Here is a 19,914-nt window from a genome sequence, read left to right as displayed (position 1 = left end):
GAGTTGTATTTTCGAAAACCCACTATGACAAGAAAATGTGTCTACAGACCCGCGCACCCTTAAAAGCGAGGCTGCGCGACTTTGGAGTGAGGGGCGAGAAAACATTATGCGAAGGGAAGTGAAAGTCGGCCAGAGCGAATTCGTCTCAGTTCTCAGGCTAAGAGTTTGTTTTCTTGAAGTGCAACGTTCTTTTCTAGAAGAATCTGTGTTCCCGTAAGAGCTGAGTCCACCCCTCACCCCGCCCCCACCCCCAAAATGAAAGCCCTCCGATTTTTTGCAGGTTCAAAACCTCAACTTCCTCGTCACATTTTTGAATTGCGTTTTCCCCCAAAGATTAAAATAATTTCTCCCACCAGCTTCCGCAGGGAAAACGGCCAAGAAAACAGAACAGGAAGGGGAGCCCCAAAGAAGGGTCTGCGGTGGGCCCCGAATTCGGGGGAAAGAAAATGCCCTGGTAAGTGTCGCAGTTCCGTCCCCAGCCGGCGACGGCCAACGCGTGTCCCGCCATGAGGGCGGGAGTGGGGTCCGGGCGCCTCTCCCACCCCAAAATCCTCCCGCGAGGGGGCCGGGGACCCTAGAGAGGGCAGGGAGGAAGTGTGTGTGTGTGTGTGTGTGTGTGTGTGTGTGTGTGTGTGTGTGCGCGCGCGCGCACGCGCGCGCGTCAGAGAAGCAAGAGGGCCGTGAGAACCCCCCCTCCCCGCCCGGCCTCTGTGTCCGCGGGCCCTGAGGACGCGTGGGCCACGTACTCCCTGGCGTTCTTTAAAACTTAGCTTGGTGGGCTCGGGATTCCCGCAGCCGCTGCCCGGCGGGACTGGCAGCCCTGGAGCAGAGGCCGCGCTCCTGGGGTTGGCTGGGGTCTCTTCCTCTCCCTCTCTGCAGGCGTCCCCCGCACCCCAACTACTGAGCCAGTTGGGGAGCCCGACCCGGCCTAGCCGTCGTGCCCCGCTAGCCCGCAGCCCTCTTTCCCACCCTCGATTCTAGACGCCGGGGGTGGGGCGCCGAGGCAACTTTCCCCAAGAGGGCCAGGCTCTGGGGGCTCCATTTTTCTTTTCCTAAGAGAGCGGCTGAGTGAGGAAGGAAAGCTAATAACCCCCCTCGTCCCCGCTCCCCTGTGCAAAGTGCCCTCTGTCAACCGAAAAGTTCGGGACGCTCCCTTGCCAGCTCTGTTAATTCGGCTGTTTCGATTTTTAACAAGATCGACAGGGAGGAAGAGAGAAATGATAAAGGACCCGTTCGGCCTCGACACCCCAAAAAACTTTTTCACACACACACAAAAAAACTTTTTCTAGATCCAACCGGAATGTAATGTCTGGGGATTTCTGAGCCCAGATGCTGGGGAGGGTTGGTGGAGCCCGGCTTCGGTTTTTCGTTCTCTTCTCCCTGTGCTCGACTAGCTGGAGCTTTCAGACAGAAGGAAATTGAAGCTAATGGAGATATCAAACAGAGCCACAATCCCGAAAGCTCCTTTTCGCCACAAGCACCCGGCGTCCATCTGCATGTGTAATCACAGACTTGCGGTGTCTTCATCATCCGGGACTTCGAGGAAAGGGGAGATAATTCTCCGTACTTAAAAGGAATACTCTATTATCACTACCATTATTTGTGTATAGCAACATAAGAATTTCTCCCTCTTAAAATTCCCCCACAATATCAAAACAGCATCCGATTCATACAAACGCTTGAGGCCTTCCTGGAAAACCATCACCGTTCAATGGCTAGAAAATTGCTCTCCTTCCTTTAAAAAAAAAAGCAGACCAAGCAGCCTCTCTAAGAGACGACAAAAACTTTCTCCCGCATAATCCTCGCTCCCGGAACGACAAAGAAATGATACTGACTTACCCCCGAACGGATGATGTGTTTGATAAGGGGGGGACTTTTTTTGAAGATTTCTGTTCGGGAGCTGCACAGACAGCTGCAATTCATGGGCGACGCTGATTGCCAGAAACGCTATGGATTGGCATGGGGTCTGCGGCTCACCGAGCCTGATCAATACCCCTACACTCACACGCCAGATGGTTTGGGGAAGGACAAAAATAAAATAGTCCAAATCAACTCACCATTATGTCTTTTTGTTTTGCTCTGATAAACCTAGTTGTGGCACAAATGTGTTCTTCTCAACACAAAAACGGAAGAGATTTTGAGAATTATAAGCAGCCCTCTTCTTCGCGGGATTTGAGCTGTGGTTTACTGTTGTTTAGTAAAAACAAAGCTGTTGGGCCCCTTATTCAGATTGGATTTAACTTGTGGTCTGTTTATTTTGTGTGTGAATAATTTATAGGGTTCTGTTTTAATTGAACACTCTCCTCTCTCTCCCTCTGGAAGCCTAAAAAAAATTAATATGAAATTATGCATGGAAAGCTCTGACAGTAAATATTTTTGGTCTTTTTCTTCTATTGCTAAGTCAGGTTCAGATTTTTTTTTTCTCTACAGTGTAATACCCTATATTTGTTATTGAGGCTGCATTTTATTTACATACTTTTCTGTACACATTTTAATGTCTGGTTTTGAAGAAAACTGAACTTCCAGAAATGGTAAGCTAAAGAGTATATCCTATTCCTGATGTAATGCTTGGTGCAACTGTTTGTACAGATTGGAATTGTCCTGAAACAGCACTCTCACTGCCACATTTCTATACAGTCTGTTAATTTAATGGGGGTGGGGGGTAGAAGTGCACTTCAAACTAAAAGAAAAAAATTCTGAGCCTCAGAACTTCCGAAGGTTAAAATACGGATGCTAGACAAGGAGAAACCAACCATTCCTTTTTATTCTCTAAATAAAGAATTACAGAGAAACATCAAAGATATTTCAAAACATATTTGAAACTCTTATTAGTACTGTTATACTAAGTAGAAAATAATAGTATTTTTTCCTATTTTTGAAAGAAAGAGGAAAGAGCATTCAAATCTGACTCAGTAAAATTTAGGGTGCTGACTAAACAAGCACATTCATTTTCCTTTTAAATGGGTTGGAGTTGAAACATAAAATCTCAAGCCACCATTAGTAAAACAACATGAAAAATCTGCTTTAATCTAGCCCGATGAAATTATACACAAAGAAGCCAATACAGTTTCATGATTTCCCTGAGATTGCCAATATTGATCGAGGAAAGGGGAGGGGTAGTGAGAGAGAGACAGGGGAGGGAGGGAGGGAGGTCGCAAGAACGTGCAACTCACCTTTCAACTCCCCAGCAAGTGATTGCTCCCAGGCACACCAAAATATAATTGCCAGGTGCAGATTTATCTTGGTGGCCTGGTAAATGAGTTTATCATTTTGAAAAAACTATTTAAATGGCAATATATATACGTACTTAGGTTTCTGAACAGAGGCAGTGCCTATCCGTTGTTCCAGCCTGGGGTCACTGGCCACTCTTCAAGCCTGAAGCCAGAACGCAGAGGCTGCCTTCAGCACTGGGGTGCATCAGACCCTGCTTCTCTCCAGCCCATGCTTCCGTCACTGAGCACTCCTGGACCAACAGGAGGTTGCACTCATGAACTTTTGTTTAACTTGGTGTGGATTTTGAACATTAACTATTTCAAATTATCCCAAGTACCCAGTATTCATATATGGGGAGCAGGGAGAGATCCCATAAGAGAGAACCAAGGGGTGAGGGGGTGAGGAAAAAGGCAGAGAAACAGGAAATTGTATCACTTTACCTGGCTCATATTGTGACATTTAAGATATGAACAGCCAGAAAAGTATGTCTGGCAAAGCAAGGTATAGGTCATTTTCTTAACCACGGCTTTGATATCACAGAGAAGCTATTTGAAAGAACAATTGGCAATGGTATTGGCCAGAGCTCAATAAAGTTAATCTATGAATAATGTCACTGTAGATTCATGTGACAGGACAATGTGGGGGGCATTTTTTGCTCTGTAGCTAGGAGGGCAGCTGTAAAAGGTCACCGAGACTAAAAACTGTTTTTCAAATGAATTAAACCTTTCTCCAGCGCCAAGAAGGCACATACAGTATTCCAGGCTGTGCCCTTGTTTTCTTATCAAGTTTTCTCTAACAGCTGGAAGTGGTTGGAGGGGGGTTGTCTTAAGACGACCCCCTGCTCTTCTTTTGACAGCTGATCAAAAGAAAATAGGTCACGCTTCTCAAACTTATGTCCTCCCTGTCCTTAATTACTGTCTCTTTAAACAAAGGCAACATCTGCGCAACCTCAGCTAGCTTGAATCTTCGGAGGCAAACAGAGTGCAACCTGCTTTGGAAGAATCTGTTACTTTTAAAGCCGGGTGTTGGCCTCTCTGGCTGTCTTCAATATCGCCCGCCCCCACCCCCACCCCTCAAACACACACATACACACTCGGCCGCGGTACTCTCCACCGCCTCTCTCCCCGAGCTCCACTCCCACCTCTAACCTCGGGGTTGCTAAACAACGGAAATTCAAGGCAGACGAAGGTGCATTTTTTAAAGCAGCGGTTTGCGAGCTTTCTGGAGCTCACCCAGGCACTGATATTTTCAGAAACAAGGTTTGAATGTGCAGAGGTCGGTCAAGGCTCGTGTCACCTACCCGCAGCCATAAGCAGGAGTTTATCTCTCGGGATTCGAGAGGTGGTGTGTGTGTGTGTGTGTGTGTGTGTGTGTGTGTGTGTGTGTGTGTGTGTGTGTGTGTTTGGGGACAGATCTGCGGTGTTGTCCCGGCTGCTTTGCATACTCCCTGCATCCGGGAGAAGTTTGCTTACTGTTGGCACCAATGGCAATGCTCCCTTCCTGCCACCTTCTCCCCCTCACCCTGGGCTCCCAGTTCAATAATCTCCCTGTCCTTTCCAAGGCACTGATGGGGCAAGTATTCGGTCACCTTGAAATCTCAGCTCCAGGAGTTCTAGTTTTGTTTTACAATCTAGCAGGACCCTTCCGAAGCCTCATAACTGGAAGATTTATGGGCTCGCCGGGTAATTAAATGATGTTATTGTGTTAACTTTGCATGCAAACGGCAGCTCGCGCCACCGGTGGGTTGGTGTATGCCGGCCGCAGCTTGCAGGCGGCCAGGGCGCTGGAGTTCCTCTCTGACAGTGGATTCTGTACGCCCCAGTCTCGGGAATTTGCCACTCATTAGAATACATTAGCGCCTGTATCTTAAAAGGCTAAAAACTGCTGGCTCCCAGGTCGGGACGCTCCGGACGTGGCTTGCTAGGCAATTCCTGTTTGTTTTTACACCTGCAACAAGCGAAGTCTTTTCCTCCCGATTTACAAGCCTGGAGAAAACCTTTTAGGTGAGCGCAGGAAACTGAAGCGATGCCCCTTTTCCCAGATCGCAGCTGCCCAGGAAGGAGACTGCGCGGCATCTTTAACATAATCTCTTTCCCTCGCTCACACTCTCTCCTCTTGCTCCCCCATTCCCCCCGTCCTCCCCCTCTTTTTCCTCCCTCCCTCTCCTTGACGTTTGATTCCAGTAGCAAAGGAGGAAAAAAAAGACTCCGAACCGTCAGCCAAACATGAAACGCGCGGCCCCCGCCCCCTCCTAAGCCATTGGCTGTTGTGCGCAGGAGACCCGCCTCCCAAGGCAGCGGCGGCTGCAGAGTGGCTGCTCGCAGCGCCCGTCGGGCGCGGCCCCGCCCCGGGCCCGGGAGGGTAGGTTGGCTGCCCCCGCGAGCGGCAGAGCCCTTCTGGACAGCTCCCGCTCACCCAAACAGAAGACGTCGGTTCAGGAGCGGGCTCGGACATGGCGAGGCAGCGCACCGGCCCAAGCGGCAGGGCCCGGTGATCCCTCCCTCCCTCCCCGCCCCTCCCCTCGCCCGCACGCACGCCCCGGCCGCCCGCACCCCGCCCCCACCCCGGGCGCGCCCGCCGCCCGCAGCCCGGGGCGCACACCCGCACGCACGCTCCCCTCTCACACACACGCACCCCCGCGCCCGCTCCGCGCCCCCGCCGAGCCCCGCCACGCGCGCCTGGCCAGCCCGTGGGCCGCCCCCGCCGCCCCCGCCGCCCCCGGGCCCCGATGGACTGAATGAAGGCTGCCTACACCGCCTATCGATGCCTCACCAAAGACCTAGAAGGCTGCGCCATGAACCCGGAGCTGACAATGGAAAGTCTGGGCACTTTGCATGGGCCGGCCGGCGGCGGCAGCGGCGGGGGCGGCGGCGGGGGCGGCGGGGGCGGCGGCGGGGGCCCGGGCCATGAGCAGGAGCTGCTGGCCAGCCCCAGCCCCCACCACGCGGGCCGCGGCTCCGCTGGCACGCTGCGGGGCCCGCCGCCGCCAACGGCGCACCAGGAGCTGGGCACCGCGGCAGCGGCGGCGGCGGCGGCGTCGCGCTCGGCCATGGTCACCAGCATGGCCTCGATCCTGGACGGCGGCGACTATCGGCCCGAGCTCTCCATCCCGCTGCACCACGCCATGAGCATGTCCTGCGACTCGTCCCCGCCCGGCATGGGCATGAGCAACACCTACACCACGCTGACGCCGCTCCAGCCGCTGCCACCCATCTCCACGGTGTCGGACAAGTTCCACCACCCGCACCCGCACCACCACCCACACCACCACCACCACCACCACCACCAGCGCCTGTCGGGCAACGTCAGCGGCAGCTTCACCCTCATGCGAGACGAGCGCGGGCTCCCAGCCATGAACAACCTCTACAGCCCCTACAAGGAGATGCCCGGCATGAGCCAGAGCCTTTCCCCACTGGCCGCCACGCCGCTGGGCAACGGGCTGGGTGGCCTCCACAATGCGCAACAGAGCCTGCCCAACTACGGGCCACCGGGCCACGACAAAATGCTCAGCCCCAACTTCGACGCGCACCACACTGCCATGCTGACCCGCGGAGAGCAGCACCTGTCCCGCGGCCTGGGCACCCCGCCCGCGGCCATGATGTCGCACCTCAACGGCCTGCACCACCCGGGCCACGCTCAGTCCCACGGGCCGGTGTTGGCACCCAGCCGCGAGCGGCCGCCCTCGTCTTCGTCGGGCTCGCAGGTGGCCACGTCGGGCCAGCTGGAGGAGATCAACACCAAAGAGGTGGCCCAGCGCATCACCGCCGAGCTGAAGCGCTACAGCATCCCGCAAGCCATCTTCGCGCAGAGGGTGCTGTGTCGGTCTCAGGGGACTCTCTCCGACCTGCTCCGGAACCCAAAACCGTGGAGTAAACTCAAATCTGGCAGGGAGACCTTCCGCAGGATGTGGAAATGGCTGCAGGAGCCCGAGTTCCAGCGTATGTCCGCCTTACGTCTGGCAGGTAAGCTTAGGGGTCGTCCGGGGCCAGGCTGCTGGGGAGAGGGGTCCCGGGGATAGATGGGGCTGCGAGTAGCTCCGCCAGGCCCTTCTCTCGATTCTCACCTCCTCTCCCCTACTCACTTCCTTCTTCCTGTCCTTGTTATTTCTTTACTTTTCTTCTTCCATTTTCTCTTGCTCTTTTCCTCTTTTTAGTCTTCTCCCCTCTTCTTTCTTCTCCTTTTCCTTACTTCTTTTGCTTCTTTTCTCTACGTTCCCCAGCCTTCATTGACCAATGCCCCCACCCCACTTCATTCGCTCCCGCACTCCCCACCCGGAGTGCCAATGTTTGCCTTCACTTTCCGACCTTCTCCAATAGTGGAAGGCCGGGTTGGGGTAAGCGGTGCCCGCTATGAGCCGTCTCTTTCGAGGACTCACAGAGACAGGGACTGCACTTGAACTCTCTGCACTTGAACCCTCTTTTAGACAATGCATTTCACTTTTCCAGGTTGCCTAGTCTCCCTGTACCTTTGCTGTTGAGAAGGGCAAAAGGTCTCTCTCGCTCTCCTGCCCACCACCTCAGACAAATTTCTTTGGTCATAGGTAGGAGGCACAGCCCAGTCCTTGCGGGGAACTGGAACAACGTTCCCAGAGCCGGTCTCCCCGCGCTGGCATAGGGACTTTCTGTACCGGCTTGACTGAAAGCGTAGGCTCGGGCCAGCTTCAGTGACACTGCCCATGCCTAGGGAGAGTGCAAGGATGAGTGTTCGGATTGCCCCATTCACCAGCTTTGGATTCACCAGCTTTGGGTAGACGGGGGAGGAGAGACAGAAAATAGAGAGTGTCCTGCCTCACTTGCTGGTCGCCCTAGCTCGGCTTCCAGCGTTTGCTGGGATTTGCCTAGGTTTGCTCCGGGAGAGGGGAGGCGCTCGTAGGAAGAGGTGATGAGAAATTAAGATGCAGGTTAGTTAATACATCTTCGCCGGGGAGGGGGGGGGGCGCTCCAGGCTCCGCCTTTGCATTAAGCGGGCACTGATTGTGCGCCTAGCGCCGCTGTAGGGAGGGCTGATCGCCCGCGGGAAGGGACCAGTCTAAGCGCGGGTTACATTGTTCTGGAGTCGGCTCGGCTCTTTGTGCCTCCTCTAGCGGCCGAGCCGCGAGGTACAGCCCTCTATTGTTCTAGGAGCACAGAAACCTCCAGTGTGGGCGGCGGGTGCGGGAGCAAGAGTGGAAGACGCAGCAGTGCCTGCAACTGGCATGCAGTTGTGCGCTTTTGTACACACAGACCCAGAGCGGCGCGCGTGGCGACTGCGCTGTCCCCAAGATCGAGTCGTAGGCTGAAAGGGGCTAAGTGTCCAGGCCACTCACTGGGGATGACACACAATACCCTACTGCAAGCGTCTCTTGGGCTGGAGCGATCTCTTGGGATCCGCGAGTGAGCAGGGGCACAGTTCGTGGTGACAGTGATTTGCATAGGCGCAGATATTGGAACGCGCGTTGTTCTGAGCGGGCAGCGTACAGTGAATTCCCAAGGGTCGATCTCAGACTCCTACTCCCACCCTCTGGGACTTGCTATGCACCGCCAAACCTGGGTTCCACTCTGTAATCGCCCAGTGCGGCTGAGGGATGTGACAGGCAGCCTATTCACCGTGGCTTGGGCAGGGGACATTTTCCTACTTTGACAGCTTCTTCCTTTACCCACTGTTGGAGGATTATCATTGCCAGTCAGTAAACACCACACAGCATTAACTGACCGTTGAGAAGGTAAAGAAAACCAGCTTTCCCCAAAGAGTCGTGTTACACCCCCACCCCCACCCCCACCCCCCCATCAGTGGACTCCAAATACTTTAGCATGGATTTGGAAATCTGTTTTGTTTTTTTTTTCTCCTTTAGCTTACTCTTTATTCTCTTGCAATTTTCTGATTTGCTCCTAGTTTCTGAAGAGTACCAGTGAGAAATTTAAACTGGATGCCTAATGGTAGTTCCTAACAATGTAGTACCCCTTTGTCTTAGGAACCCGAAATATGTAAGGCCTGCTGGGGCGGGCTCTAGCACCTTCTGCCTTCCTGGGCACCAGGGCCTGAAGGAATTAGCAACTGATCTTGGGGAAACAGTTAAAGGCAGGGTGAAGCTATTCTATTCTGGCCCATCCCAGAACGCTGCCGCCCCCTCACGCCTGTCGCGTAAAGGACAGAGTTTTTAAAGCACGTGCAGATTGCCTATGTAGGTTTGAAGCGATCTGAAAAGCAATGCTTTACTTACCAGTGGGTAATCAGTTTTTACAGTGGCGCCCACACACATTGCTGGGATGAATAAAAGTGTGGCATCCACCACCACCCACATGTGGGGCATCATAGGGGCAGGCCTCAGAGAGCATCCTTAAACTTCTGTCTGGCCTTTCGAAGGAGCAGCCCTAAGGTTACCTCCGCGGGACACGGGAAGCCTCCTCCAAGGAATGTGAAATTCCAGCCAAGGACCCCGCTTTACTCAAGCATTCAAATCTGTGTCTGTTTTATTATCCCAGGTTGAAAAGGGACAAGAGCTTTAGCCTTTTTATCTGGCCATTTTATCAGCAACTACAAGTGTGTTGAGTGGTTATTACACGGGAGGCTTTTCAGTTTGGGGTCAGTAGATCAGTCTCTTCAGTCACTGACGCAGAAGCTGGGACTGATAAGTAGGTATTATGTGCTCAGGAGTAGTAAGGGACAGGAGCAAATGGAGAAGGAAGTCACAGGCCTTCTCTGCCATGAGTATCGATCCGAATCCCGCAGAGAGTCCACACGGTTCGCATCGCAGGTTAAACAAACCCAAAAGATACTAAGGGCCACTCTGCCCGAGTTCTACCCCCACGCCTCCAAGAGCCTAGACCAGGTTTCTTTTCTCGCCCTGTTAGTTTCCCTTTCTTTTTCTCATTTGGGCCCCTTTGGATCCATCCGGCCGAGATAGGGTTTGGAAGGTCCTCAGAATTAAGACGTCTGATTTGAGCTAGTGCCAGCTAGCTTCATCCTTATCGAAATACGTCTCATCACGACAGAAACAGGTACTTTCTCTCCTCTCCCACCCACGTCGCTGCAGCTTTCTACCCTGCAGCAGTTTCGGCCCATCTACAGTCCGAGGGGGGTATTTCAAAAGAGAAGAGAGAAGACGTTAGGGACGCTAAAATTGCCCTAACAGAAAATGTCCAAGAAATAGATTCCATGTGCACGATTTAGATATGAAAGAATGGCGAGAGCAGGAAATATAGACACCCGTGCCCAGTGGAGTGTCCTCCGCCGGCCCCGGAGGACGATTTTTATTATTAACCGGGCAACAGGCGGTGAAGACCAACTCCCGCGGGTTCGAGCACAGTCAAACACTCCGACATTGGGTCCAAGAAGCCTGAGGACCGAGCACACTGACAGGAGACAGCTGCGAGAACCCTGGCAAGACCGGGAGGAGCGCTCCCGCGGAGGAAACCCGAGGCCCTGGTGGCCCAGGTGGTTCCTCCAGAGTGCAGAGGACAGAACGAAGCTGCCGACTCTGTTCTCTGCGGAGGTTTCCGCCTCCTGTGAGCGGGACTACGCCCGGGCAGGCGGCCTGCACGCGGTCTGCCTCCCGTCCCTGCAGCGGGCAGGCGTACGTTCCCGCCGCAGCTCCCAACAGCCAGTGTGAAGCGAACTCTTCAGGTGGCCGAGAGCCAGTAACCAGTCCGCCAAGATATCACCCGGGCCACCTGACGCCCGGTGCGGGGCCTGTCGGGGGCGATCCGCATTTGTGCCTCCTGCCGCCAAAGAGACGTCCTCCGACTACCGGGGACTGACTAGCATCTCCGGGGCGGAGATGGAGACCTCTTTTGCCGCGTCTCCCCACCTCTCCTGCCGCTCCTGGGGCCAGTGACTCCCGCCCAGCCCACCTCTCCCGGGCCGTTTTGTTAGGAATCCGAGCCCAAGAGACTGGGCGCTACCTACGCCGGCGCGGAACACACGATATTTTCGCTTGATGGTCTGGTTGGATAAATAACTGAAAAGCTCGCTACTGTCCTAGCATGGTCAAGTCCCGGGTGCCTCAAAAACACCTTCCCTGAGACGCATTAGGTTGGAGCCGGCGGAGGAGGCGGGACGCAAGGGAGGGGGTTGAAGCCTAGCGCAAGGAGGCCCGGGCGCCGCGCGCCCTAGACGCGAGAGGCTGCGCATTTATTTTTATTCCAGGCTTTCCACCGTGCGGTTATGTCACTTTCTCAAACAAATGTGTATATGGAGAGAGATCGATGCTGATAATGTTTAGAAGATTAAAAGAGCATTAATGCTGGCAACAATAATGTAAACGTGTGGACCCAGATTTCATTGATCTGGAACCTGATCCGCTGCGTTTCCAGTAAGCCCTACGGTGCGCCCTTCCCAGCAGAGCGCTCGCCAGCGTCCCGGCTCCCCGGCGCTCCAGCTGCGCGGCTTCCCCAGCGCAGGGCTTTTTTACTCGGTCTGGCCACAGCTCCTTCCCCGCGCGGCTCCGTTTCCAAGGCTTTCCCTTCCAGTCGCGGGGCTCCCTGCCCTCTCCCCCAGCCCCTGCGTGCGCGCACCTCCTCTACCAAGTCTCCGAGTGGCCCAGTCCCGCCTAGTCACTGTGCTGGATGGCGCCTGAGCCCTCCCAGTTAGGTCCTCAGCTGTCGCCCCAGGGCCAGCACTGTCGATCCTTCATCAAAAACCTCCAGAAAAGTTCCGACAATTTCTAAATTCATCCTCTCTTGATATGAGAGAACAACCAAGCCCAAGTTTGGAAATGACTTCATTGAAGCCGCTTACAACGCCCCCCCCTAAAAAATAAAAAATACCAAATGTATGACACCACAGTTATGTGTGATCATGGGCTGATTAGACATTAGTCCATCGAGATGTCTTATTTAAGGGGACCGTGTGGGCGATATACAGCTGAATGGCCCTGAAGAAAGAACCAGATGCCAGTTATAGTTTCAGGCTAGAAACCCCCACAGGTGATGGGCCCGAAGCGAGAAGAGGGACACGATTCAAGCGGGATCTCCTCCCATCCCTACACGCCCTGGTACCAAAAGTCACACTCGCAGAATTTCTACGCAGACGCCTTAGTTGGACGCGGATCCACTGACAAAGGCCTGGGCTTCATCCCTTAGGATGGCCAGCTCAGCTCTGGCTAGTTCGATCAACCAGAGAAGATTCTTGTTTCCCCTGGCTAGGGCAGGAAAGTAAGAAAACCGGACTGGGGAACATCCATCTATCCCCTTCCCACTAGCAGGAGAAAGCTGCTTCTGTTCCCCCAGGCTGGGGACTCAGGACCAGTCCTGGTAGGGAGGGTTTTCTCTAAGATAGATGCATTGACTGGAAAATAACTCTTCTACTCTTTCTTCTTGTCTGTTGAGGACACGGCTACATCTTGCCAACCACTTCCCTTGTCAAATGGTGGCTTGTTCTTCCAGAAAGATCACTGAAGTGAATTTTACTGGAAAGAATGAAAACTGGAGCAGTAGTGGGGGTGGGATGAGAACTAAATTGTTCTGATTTTCTGAAATGATAAGTCCTCCAATTGGAGAAAGCTAAGCTTTTGCTTCAAGAGAAGGTCCCAGTCTGGAAGGAAAGGAGTTGTTTTTCTTCCTTCTCCAAGAACAATGGGGAAGGGAAGGGCGAAGGGGGGGGGGGGAGGGGAAGGGGAAGAGAGAAAAACAAATCTTGCAATGCTCTGATATGAGGTGTGGCAGAGGGTGAGCAGGGATTTCTTTCTATCTTCCCCAGAGTTGGTTCTCCCCAGTGACCTTCCTTAAAGAAGGCTTCTTTGATGCCTTGGTACTTAAGACAAAAGGTGTCCTACTCCTTCCCCCCGCCCCCCCCCCCACAAAGACGCAGTGAGCTAGGTCAGATGATCACATGCAGAAACCAAGAGCAGGTGGTTTCTTTTTGTCCCACAGGCAGTTCTGTGAGGTATGGGTGGGCCTTTGGGGGGTAAGGCCCTAGACTCTCATCCCAACTCCCATCCTAGCAGCTCAAGATAGGTCAGGGGACCTGGTGAATGGTGGGAGAAGGAAAGATGGCAAACTGATTCCCCCAGATTCTCTGTGTGTCCCTCCAAGGTCCCAGAAGCTGCTCTGTTTCTCCCCTGAGCCAAGTCTGCCCATGGACACAAAGGTCCTGGGTGCTTTTAGCTTCCAGAATTCCAGACCAGAGCCCTGAAGGAAGGAGGAGAGCCTTTCTCTCCTGCTGTTCGCAAACCAATACTTCATTGCAGGGTCACCTCCTGATATGGGGAAACCCACCTCCCACCCCCAATTTCTAGGAAGACAAGAGAAAGGGACTTGAGGAGTCCTTAGGAAGAAAGTACTGGGTCCCACCACCTCATCACAGCTGATGGCTGGGCTGGGCAGAAACAGTCTTCATGAAAAGTGGTATCATGTAGGAGGATCCATGGAGGAATGAAAACCTCAAAGGAGAAGCAGAGAGAGAGAGTTTCTAGGTCCTTGCCAAAGGAAAGGAAATGAGGCAGGAATAAATAGAAATTATTGCCTGGGTAAAGGACACTCAGGATTTGGCACCCTAGACCTTAAACTTCATCTGTGGACTCCTGGTTTTTTTTAGGGCACCTTATTTTTCCTGATGTAGGAGGAAGTCACTTCTTCTGGGAGAATAACTCTTCTTGGTGGGGAGGGTCCACCCTGAGGAAGCCTTAAAGAGTCATTTATACTGTAAGATACAAAGCCAGCCTAGGGTGGCTGCTCTGAGAGACCCCTTATCACCCCTGATCACCTAGTCTTTTGCCCTAACACACTTCAATACCTTTCGGAAGGGCTTTTGAATTTCCAAGTCTCACTTAAGACAAAGACTGTAAAAAACATCCATAGATTTCTTTTTGTATGGGGCAGTGAGAAAGGCGATGGCGAAGCTGATTGGTATTCCAGACCAGCTGATGCCTGATGTGGTGCAGAGGGGTGGGGCCTGGAGGCAGGTTGTGGGCCAGGTGGATGCAGGCAGTCTCTCTTAGGGAGCAGGATTCCTAGAAGCTGGGAACATTTGTTATGAAAAAATGGCCCACAGAAATTGTCCCAGAGGGAAGGGAGGCTCTGCATTCCACATTGGCGCCTCTCTCGTCATTTGTGGATCCATTACTCTTCTGTAGAAAGCAGACTTTGTTTGGGTTGAAAGCACACCTCCAACGAAATTTAATCAGTATTGGACTTTGGCTTGTGTAATCAAATATACATATACTTTCTCCTGCAGGAAGAAAAATAATTTCTCTGTAACTGGTATTGACTTGAAATCATGCAATCTCTGGAAAGCATCACATTTTTAAAGGGAAAGGTAAAATTAAGGGGAAAATAACCCGGTTTTAGTGGTTTGCCTTGTCATTTCTAAGAAGAGCCAGTTACTGCCTAAGAATGGACAGAAAGTGTGTTCCTAGTTTTCAAGATGCTCCAACTGTAGAATTTCACTACAGTTTCCTCAGGACTGAAAACACTGGTGGGAAACCAAGTTGACTGACCAGACCCCAGGAATGTGGGCTTCATATTGATGTTGTGTTGAGACGTCCATGGAAGGAACTGTTTGGTATTTCATTTTTCTATCCTTTTTGGAGAAGCCACAAGCAGTGGCAGCAATTTGAGTTCCAGCCTGATCCAGGTGAACAGCAAGCCCCTTCTTTGAGGATGCTTGGTAACCATTGCCAGCTAGTCCCCTACTCCATGGCCAGGGCTTTGAGTTTGTAGCTCTACCCTAGAGCATCCCCCCTGGAGCAAGCTTGGACTCCCCATTGCCAGGGCCAGGCTCCCTGCTTTGCCCAGGCTGAGTCTGTTAGGGAATCTGTTGTAAACACAGATCCATTGATTTGCATTTGTCAGAGAGTAAAGTTAAACCAGTGAAAAGAGAAGCCCTTACCCTTTTATGCAGGGCCAGGGAAACCTTTCATATTGATCCTATTGATCCAACCTTTCCCTTTAAGGAAACCACATAGTTAAAGACCCTCATTCAATAGATTTACCCTTCGTGGTTGTGATATTCCTTTAAGTGTTCTCATCTAGGACACCTGGGCATTAAGCCCACACTCTCCAAGCCAAACAAAAATGAAAAGTGGGTGGGAGGGGAGGGGTCAGGAGGCAAAATTGTGGGAAGTGACATTAAAGCAAACTGAAATGTGTAATGTTTCAGTTGGGGATGTTTTTCTCATTCTAAGATGACATGCAGGCATGAAGTCAAAATAAATGCATTTAGCATCCCTTTTTTTTCACAAATGAAAATTTGTTTATATGCATAGATTAGCAATGACTTGGTGGCATCATTTTCTACTGTACAATTATTTCAGTCAAGCCACTAGCTTGGTTCGTTCAGGCTGGTTTATGCAAAAGTAGTGATACTTACACAATAATGATTCTGGTTCATTTGTAGCAAATCATGAATAGAATTATTCCCAGGAATGCAGTATTTTGGACTCTGTATATGAGCATGGACACTAAAGACACTTCGGAAGAGAACGGGCTTAAAATTGTGTTCTGATGGAAGTGGGTAGCAACTAGTCCAAGAGTAAGGTAAAACTTTTCTTACAGAGCAGTGTAGATGGAATAGGAATTGCTAAATATTGTTCACCCTCCCTCTTGCTTGCAGATATGAAAATGAAAGTCTCCTTTGTCTCCAGAAGTGTTGGCACAATCCATTTCATTTCTTCCCTGACCTTTTTTTTGCTGTGTAAATAGCATCCATTTTCATGATTTTCTTCTCAACATGGTACATGAGCTATTTCTAACTGGCTATCTCTTGGGTTATTTTCAGACATTCATGTTTGTTTTATGTGATTGAAAAATATTAATGATTCCTTAGGTGAGCTAATGTGTTTATCTGCTGAGTGAGTTCAAAGGGCAGAGTTCAGCTATGGTTCAGGTTAATTGAAGAGGAAGCAGTGAGCTCTCCAGGGCTGTGTCGAACAAGAGTCCAGTCCCTTAAAATATCACACTCAGCAAACACATAATTTCACTGCTCTCATCCCAGAGTCTGATGTAAGAGGCTCAGATCAACTTGGATTGCCTGTTTAAAAATCCAAAGCAAAGCACAGCAACTGCAACAAAACCCTCACTTCCCCCTCAGGGAAGAAGAGTTTTCTCATTGGCTAATTGCTTTATTGGTAGCACTGACCTGCAGAGCAGCTGCAGGGCCTGGGTGAAGACTTAGGCCTCAGAATAATGTGCTCCATTAGAACAGGGCAAAGCATTCTTGTTTACTCAATTGGAGCTCCCTGCAAAGTGCCATTAACCCCGGCCCAACTGCGTGTGTGCTGCAAAAGCCAAAGGTCACGCCAGTCAGCCTATAGGTGCAGCCAGCTCTGCCCCAGTGGGGGGGAAGGTGGAGGGGGCATCCTGCTGGCACTGCCCTCCCCGGGCTTGGCCCGGTCCTGTGGGCCTCCCTCTTTGACCAAAGCAAGCAGTTGCACAACTTGTTTACATTTCCCGATTGCTGAATCATGTTATTGATTATTAAACAATTTTGATTTGAGCATCATCAATCAGAAGAGGAGAAAAATCCTCCCACTGACCCTCTCTTTTTTCTATTTGTTCCCTTCATCACTGTGCATTACAGTAAATAGGATTGTGCAGACGGTGCTTTTAGCAGGGATATAGTCTGGATAAGTGCTCGAACCAAGAGGAACCTGCAAACATGGCTGGGGCTTTATTTGGCTGAGAAGTCCAGGATGGTTATGGCTTCGCGCCAGGGCGCCACCTGCTGGGAGTCTTTTAACCGCACCTCCAAGGCCAAGCCCCTTTCTTCACTTGCTTCTTAGAATCTCCGCCTCATTCCCATCCTCTGCCTACCCCATGGAAACATTATTTTCCTAGAAATTCCTTAAAGGGCTTTTTTTTTGCCCCTGGTCTTAGGAGCTCTAGCCTTTGCCTCTTCTAATTCGTTACCAAGGAGAAATCACCAGTTCGGTGATGGGTGAGATTTGCCCACCCCGAACATTGAATAATCTCTTGCTTAATTGGAAAGTTCTTGGGGGAAGAGGGGCAAAGAAAGAAAAAAGAAATCCGTGGGAGAGAGAAACGGTTATGTGTGTGAGACAAATGGCTCAGTTGATGGTGTCAGTGAGGACTGTGCCAAACTTTAAGGTGCTGTGCAAAGATAAAATAGTGTACAAAGGAGAGGGAGTAGAAGAGAATTCGGACCGGCAGGGAGGACATCGGGAAAGAGATATGCCAAATCAGCAAGCCAGCTGTGGGCTCTGTGAAATCCCCTGGGAAGAGAAAAAGTGAACCAGCCGTTTTGCAATTGCAAGGAAGTGAGCCAGTGTGCTAGAATTGGAGCCAGGCTTGGAGCCGGAGCTGGCTGTGACTCTGCGGGCGGCAGCTGTTTCCAGATTCGCCTCACATCGATTCTAGCCCCAGCCCCCGGCGGCTCGAACACCTGTGCATGGGTCGCTGCCTCCGAGGCCCGGCGCGGGCTTCAGCACCATGAACAGCGCTAAGGAGCGGCCCGCGAGCCGGCGAGCCGGCGCGCCAGGCAGGGCTGCGGTCTGAGCGAGTTTCCCTCTCAACCCCGAGAGGACAGATGGGCATTCTACTGGGGCTAAATCCCGGCAGGACCCTGACCAGCAGCTCTGGCGCCGCAGACAGAGCAGGGTCTCAGATTTTCCTCTAAGCCGGGTGGCTTCTTCGGTTCTCCATGTGAGGTCAGAGGTAATAAAGGGAGAGGAGGCAGCGTGAGGATGAGAGGACAAACGGTGCTAAACGCGACCCCTTCCTTCCGAGAAGGAAGGACATTACCTCTGTTGGGGGCAGAGGGACTGTACTATTTTTCTGGACGTTACTGCCTTCTGGTGACACTGACTACTGCTGTCAACACGAGATTCCAGATTTAGGATTTTCTTTCAAGTTTTACCAGCTGGTTTCCCTCCAAACATGTACACAAATGGATGCTTCAGCTTCTCCTACCCCACCCCAGCCCCGCACGCCTCTGAGTTTTGAAAACAGTCTTTTCACATTACCATCAGCAGTAATGTCACAGGGTGTGCCAACTATGGGACATCAATGCCTCTGATGAATCTAGAAAACCAGGTTTGATTTCTTGAGGGTCATCAGTGATGGGGGTCTCTTCCAGAAGAACCTTGCCACTGCTGCAGCTCCACCCTGGACCCCCACAAAGGGACATTCAAGGGCTTCCTCCAGGCCACACATGAAGTCATCTGGCCCCAGCAGGGGCGAGAGCTGACTTTAGGTGATGACCCGTGACTCTGGCCTTTTTCAGTCAGTTGTCCTGCTCTGTTTCTGTTTTTAGTCCAGTGAAAAGAGGCAGGTGGATCCTTCGGTCAATGACTGGGCCTTACACATCTCCTTGGGTTTCTAGCGAAATGGCCCTTGACTTCCTGAAGCTAATTAAAGTGTAAAACTTTTGCTTTATTTCAAGAAACTTAAGTTCAGGCCCAGTGCATTACTAAAGTGGTTCTCAGGAAGGTGGAGTCTAGGGACAGACAAGTGTGCCCCCATTGAAAGAAGGTCAAGAGAATGATAAATGAGATTTTCTTCTCTGTGACAATTCATCTTTAGATTCCAAGTGACTCTTGTATAAGAGGGGAAAATCCAGTCCAAAGCAAAACAACTCTGGTACAGCATTTGAACTCAGTGTTGAGAAAGATAATGTTCTGTGTCTAAATACCTAAATTTTTGCTCTAAAAATTGGCAGGAACATGTCTGAATTAGATCTAAGAATTGGCTTTAAATCTTCAATAAGCACTGATTAAGGCAGTTTCTTCAAGCTGTGTAATATATGAATTTGCAGACGTGCCTGTCTTAGTCGTTGTTGGGTTTCACTATCAAAACCTTTTCTAGGAAAACATGGATTTGATAGTAAGCACAACCTTTTTAAAAAAGATCTATTTTATTTGCATCACTGCATCTTATTAAAATAAGGCAGTATGTTTTGCAAGGGTTTGTACTGAATGCATTTCCTTTTCAGTGGACTCAATGTGGGTTTTTTGTTTTTGCTTTGCTCTCTTCAATGATTTTTTTTATTGAGATATAATCATCCAAAGTATAAAATCAGTGGTTCACAGTATCATCATAAAGCTGTGCATTCATCATTACAATAGATTTTTGAACATTTTTAGTACTCCAAAAACAACAAAAATAAGAATAAAAATAAAAGTAGAAATGAACACTCCAAACATCCCATACACCCATCCCCCATTTATTATTTTGTCTTCTTTTTCTTACTTATCTGTCCATACACCAATAAAGAAGTGTCAGTCACAAGGTTTTCACACTCACACGTTCACACCTTAAAAGCTCTATAGTTATTAAATCTTCAAAAATCAAGGCTATTGGATTATAGTTCAGCAATTTCGGGTATTTCCCTCTAGCTACTCCAATACACCAAAAACTGAAAAAGGATATCTATATGTTGCATAAGAATAGCCTCCAGAAAGACCTTTCAACTCTATTTGAAATTTATGAGCCACTGAAACTTTATTTCATTTATCTTCCCCCTTTGGTCAAGAAGGCATTCTCAATCCCACAATGTCAGGGCCAGTTTCATATCTGGGAGTCACGTCCTACATTGTCAGGGAGATTTATACCCCTGGGATTCATGTCCCATGTAGGGGGGAGGGCAATGAGTTCACCTGTGAAGTTGGCTTAGAGAGAGAGGCCACATCTGAGAAACTAAAGAGGTTCTCTGGGGGTGAGTCTTAGGCATAAACAAAAGTAGGCTTAGCTTCTCCTTTGCAGGAATACATTTTATAAGGGCAAGCCACAAGATCAAGGGCCTATCCTATCAAATTGGCAGTCCCCAGTG

At 50.8% G+C, this 19,914-nt stretch overlaps 1 protein-coding gene and 1 long non-coding RNA gene across 2 annotated transcripts in view; both read left to right on the top strand.

Moving 5' to 3' along the window:
* The first annotated feature begins 332 nt into the window (after positions 1 to 332).
* LOC143662561 (uncharacterized) lies at positions 333 to 2,057 on the top strand. The gene is made up of 2 exons (XR_013165412.1): positions 333 to 454; positions 1,196 to 2,057. It is a non-coding gene; the product is annotated as an uncharacterized LOC143662561 (long non-coding RNA).
* Positions 2,058 to 5,949: 3,892 nt separating this feature from the next.
* Positions 5,950 to 19,914, top strand: part of ONECUT2 (one cut homeobox 2) — a 64,756-nt gene continuing 50,791 nt past the window's right edge. Inside the window, exon 1 of the mRNA XM_077135380.1 lies at positions 5,950 to 7,175. Within this exon, the coding sequence (XP_076991495.1) occupies positions 5,951 to 7,175 (1,225 nt within the window). The 5' untranslated portion in view covers position 5,950. The remainder of the gene's footprint in view (positions 7,176 to 19,914) is intronic.

Source organism: Tamandua tetradactyla, chromosome 18, assembly GCF_023851605.1.
Source record: "Tamandua tetradactyla isolate mTamTet1 chromosome 18, mTamTet1.pri, whole genome shotgun sequence".
NCBI classification, from domain to species: Eukaryota; Metazoa; Chordata; class Mammalia; order Pilosa; family Myrmecophagidae; genus Tamandua; species Tamandua tetradactyla.
This window is presented reverse-complemented; position numbering and strand designations above follow the sequence as displayed.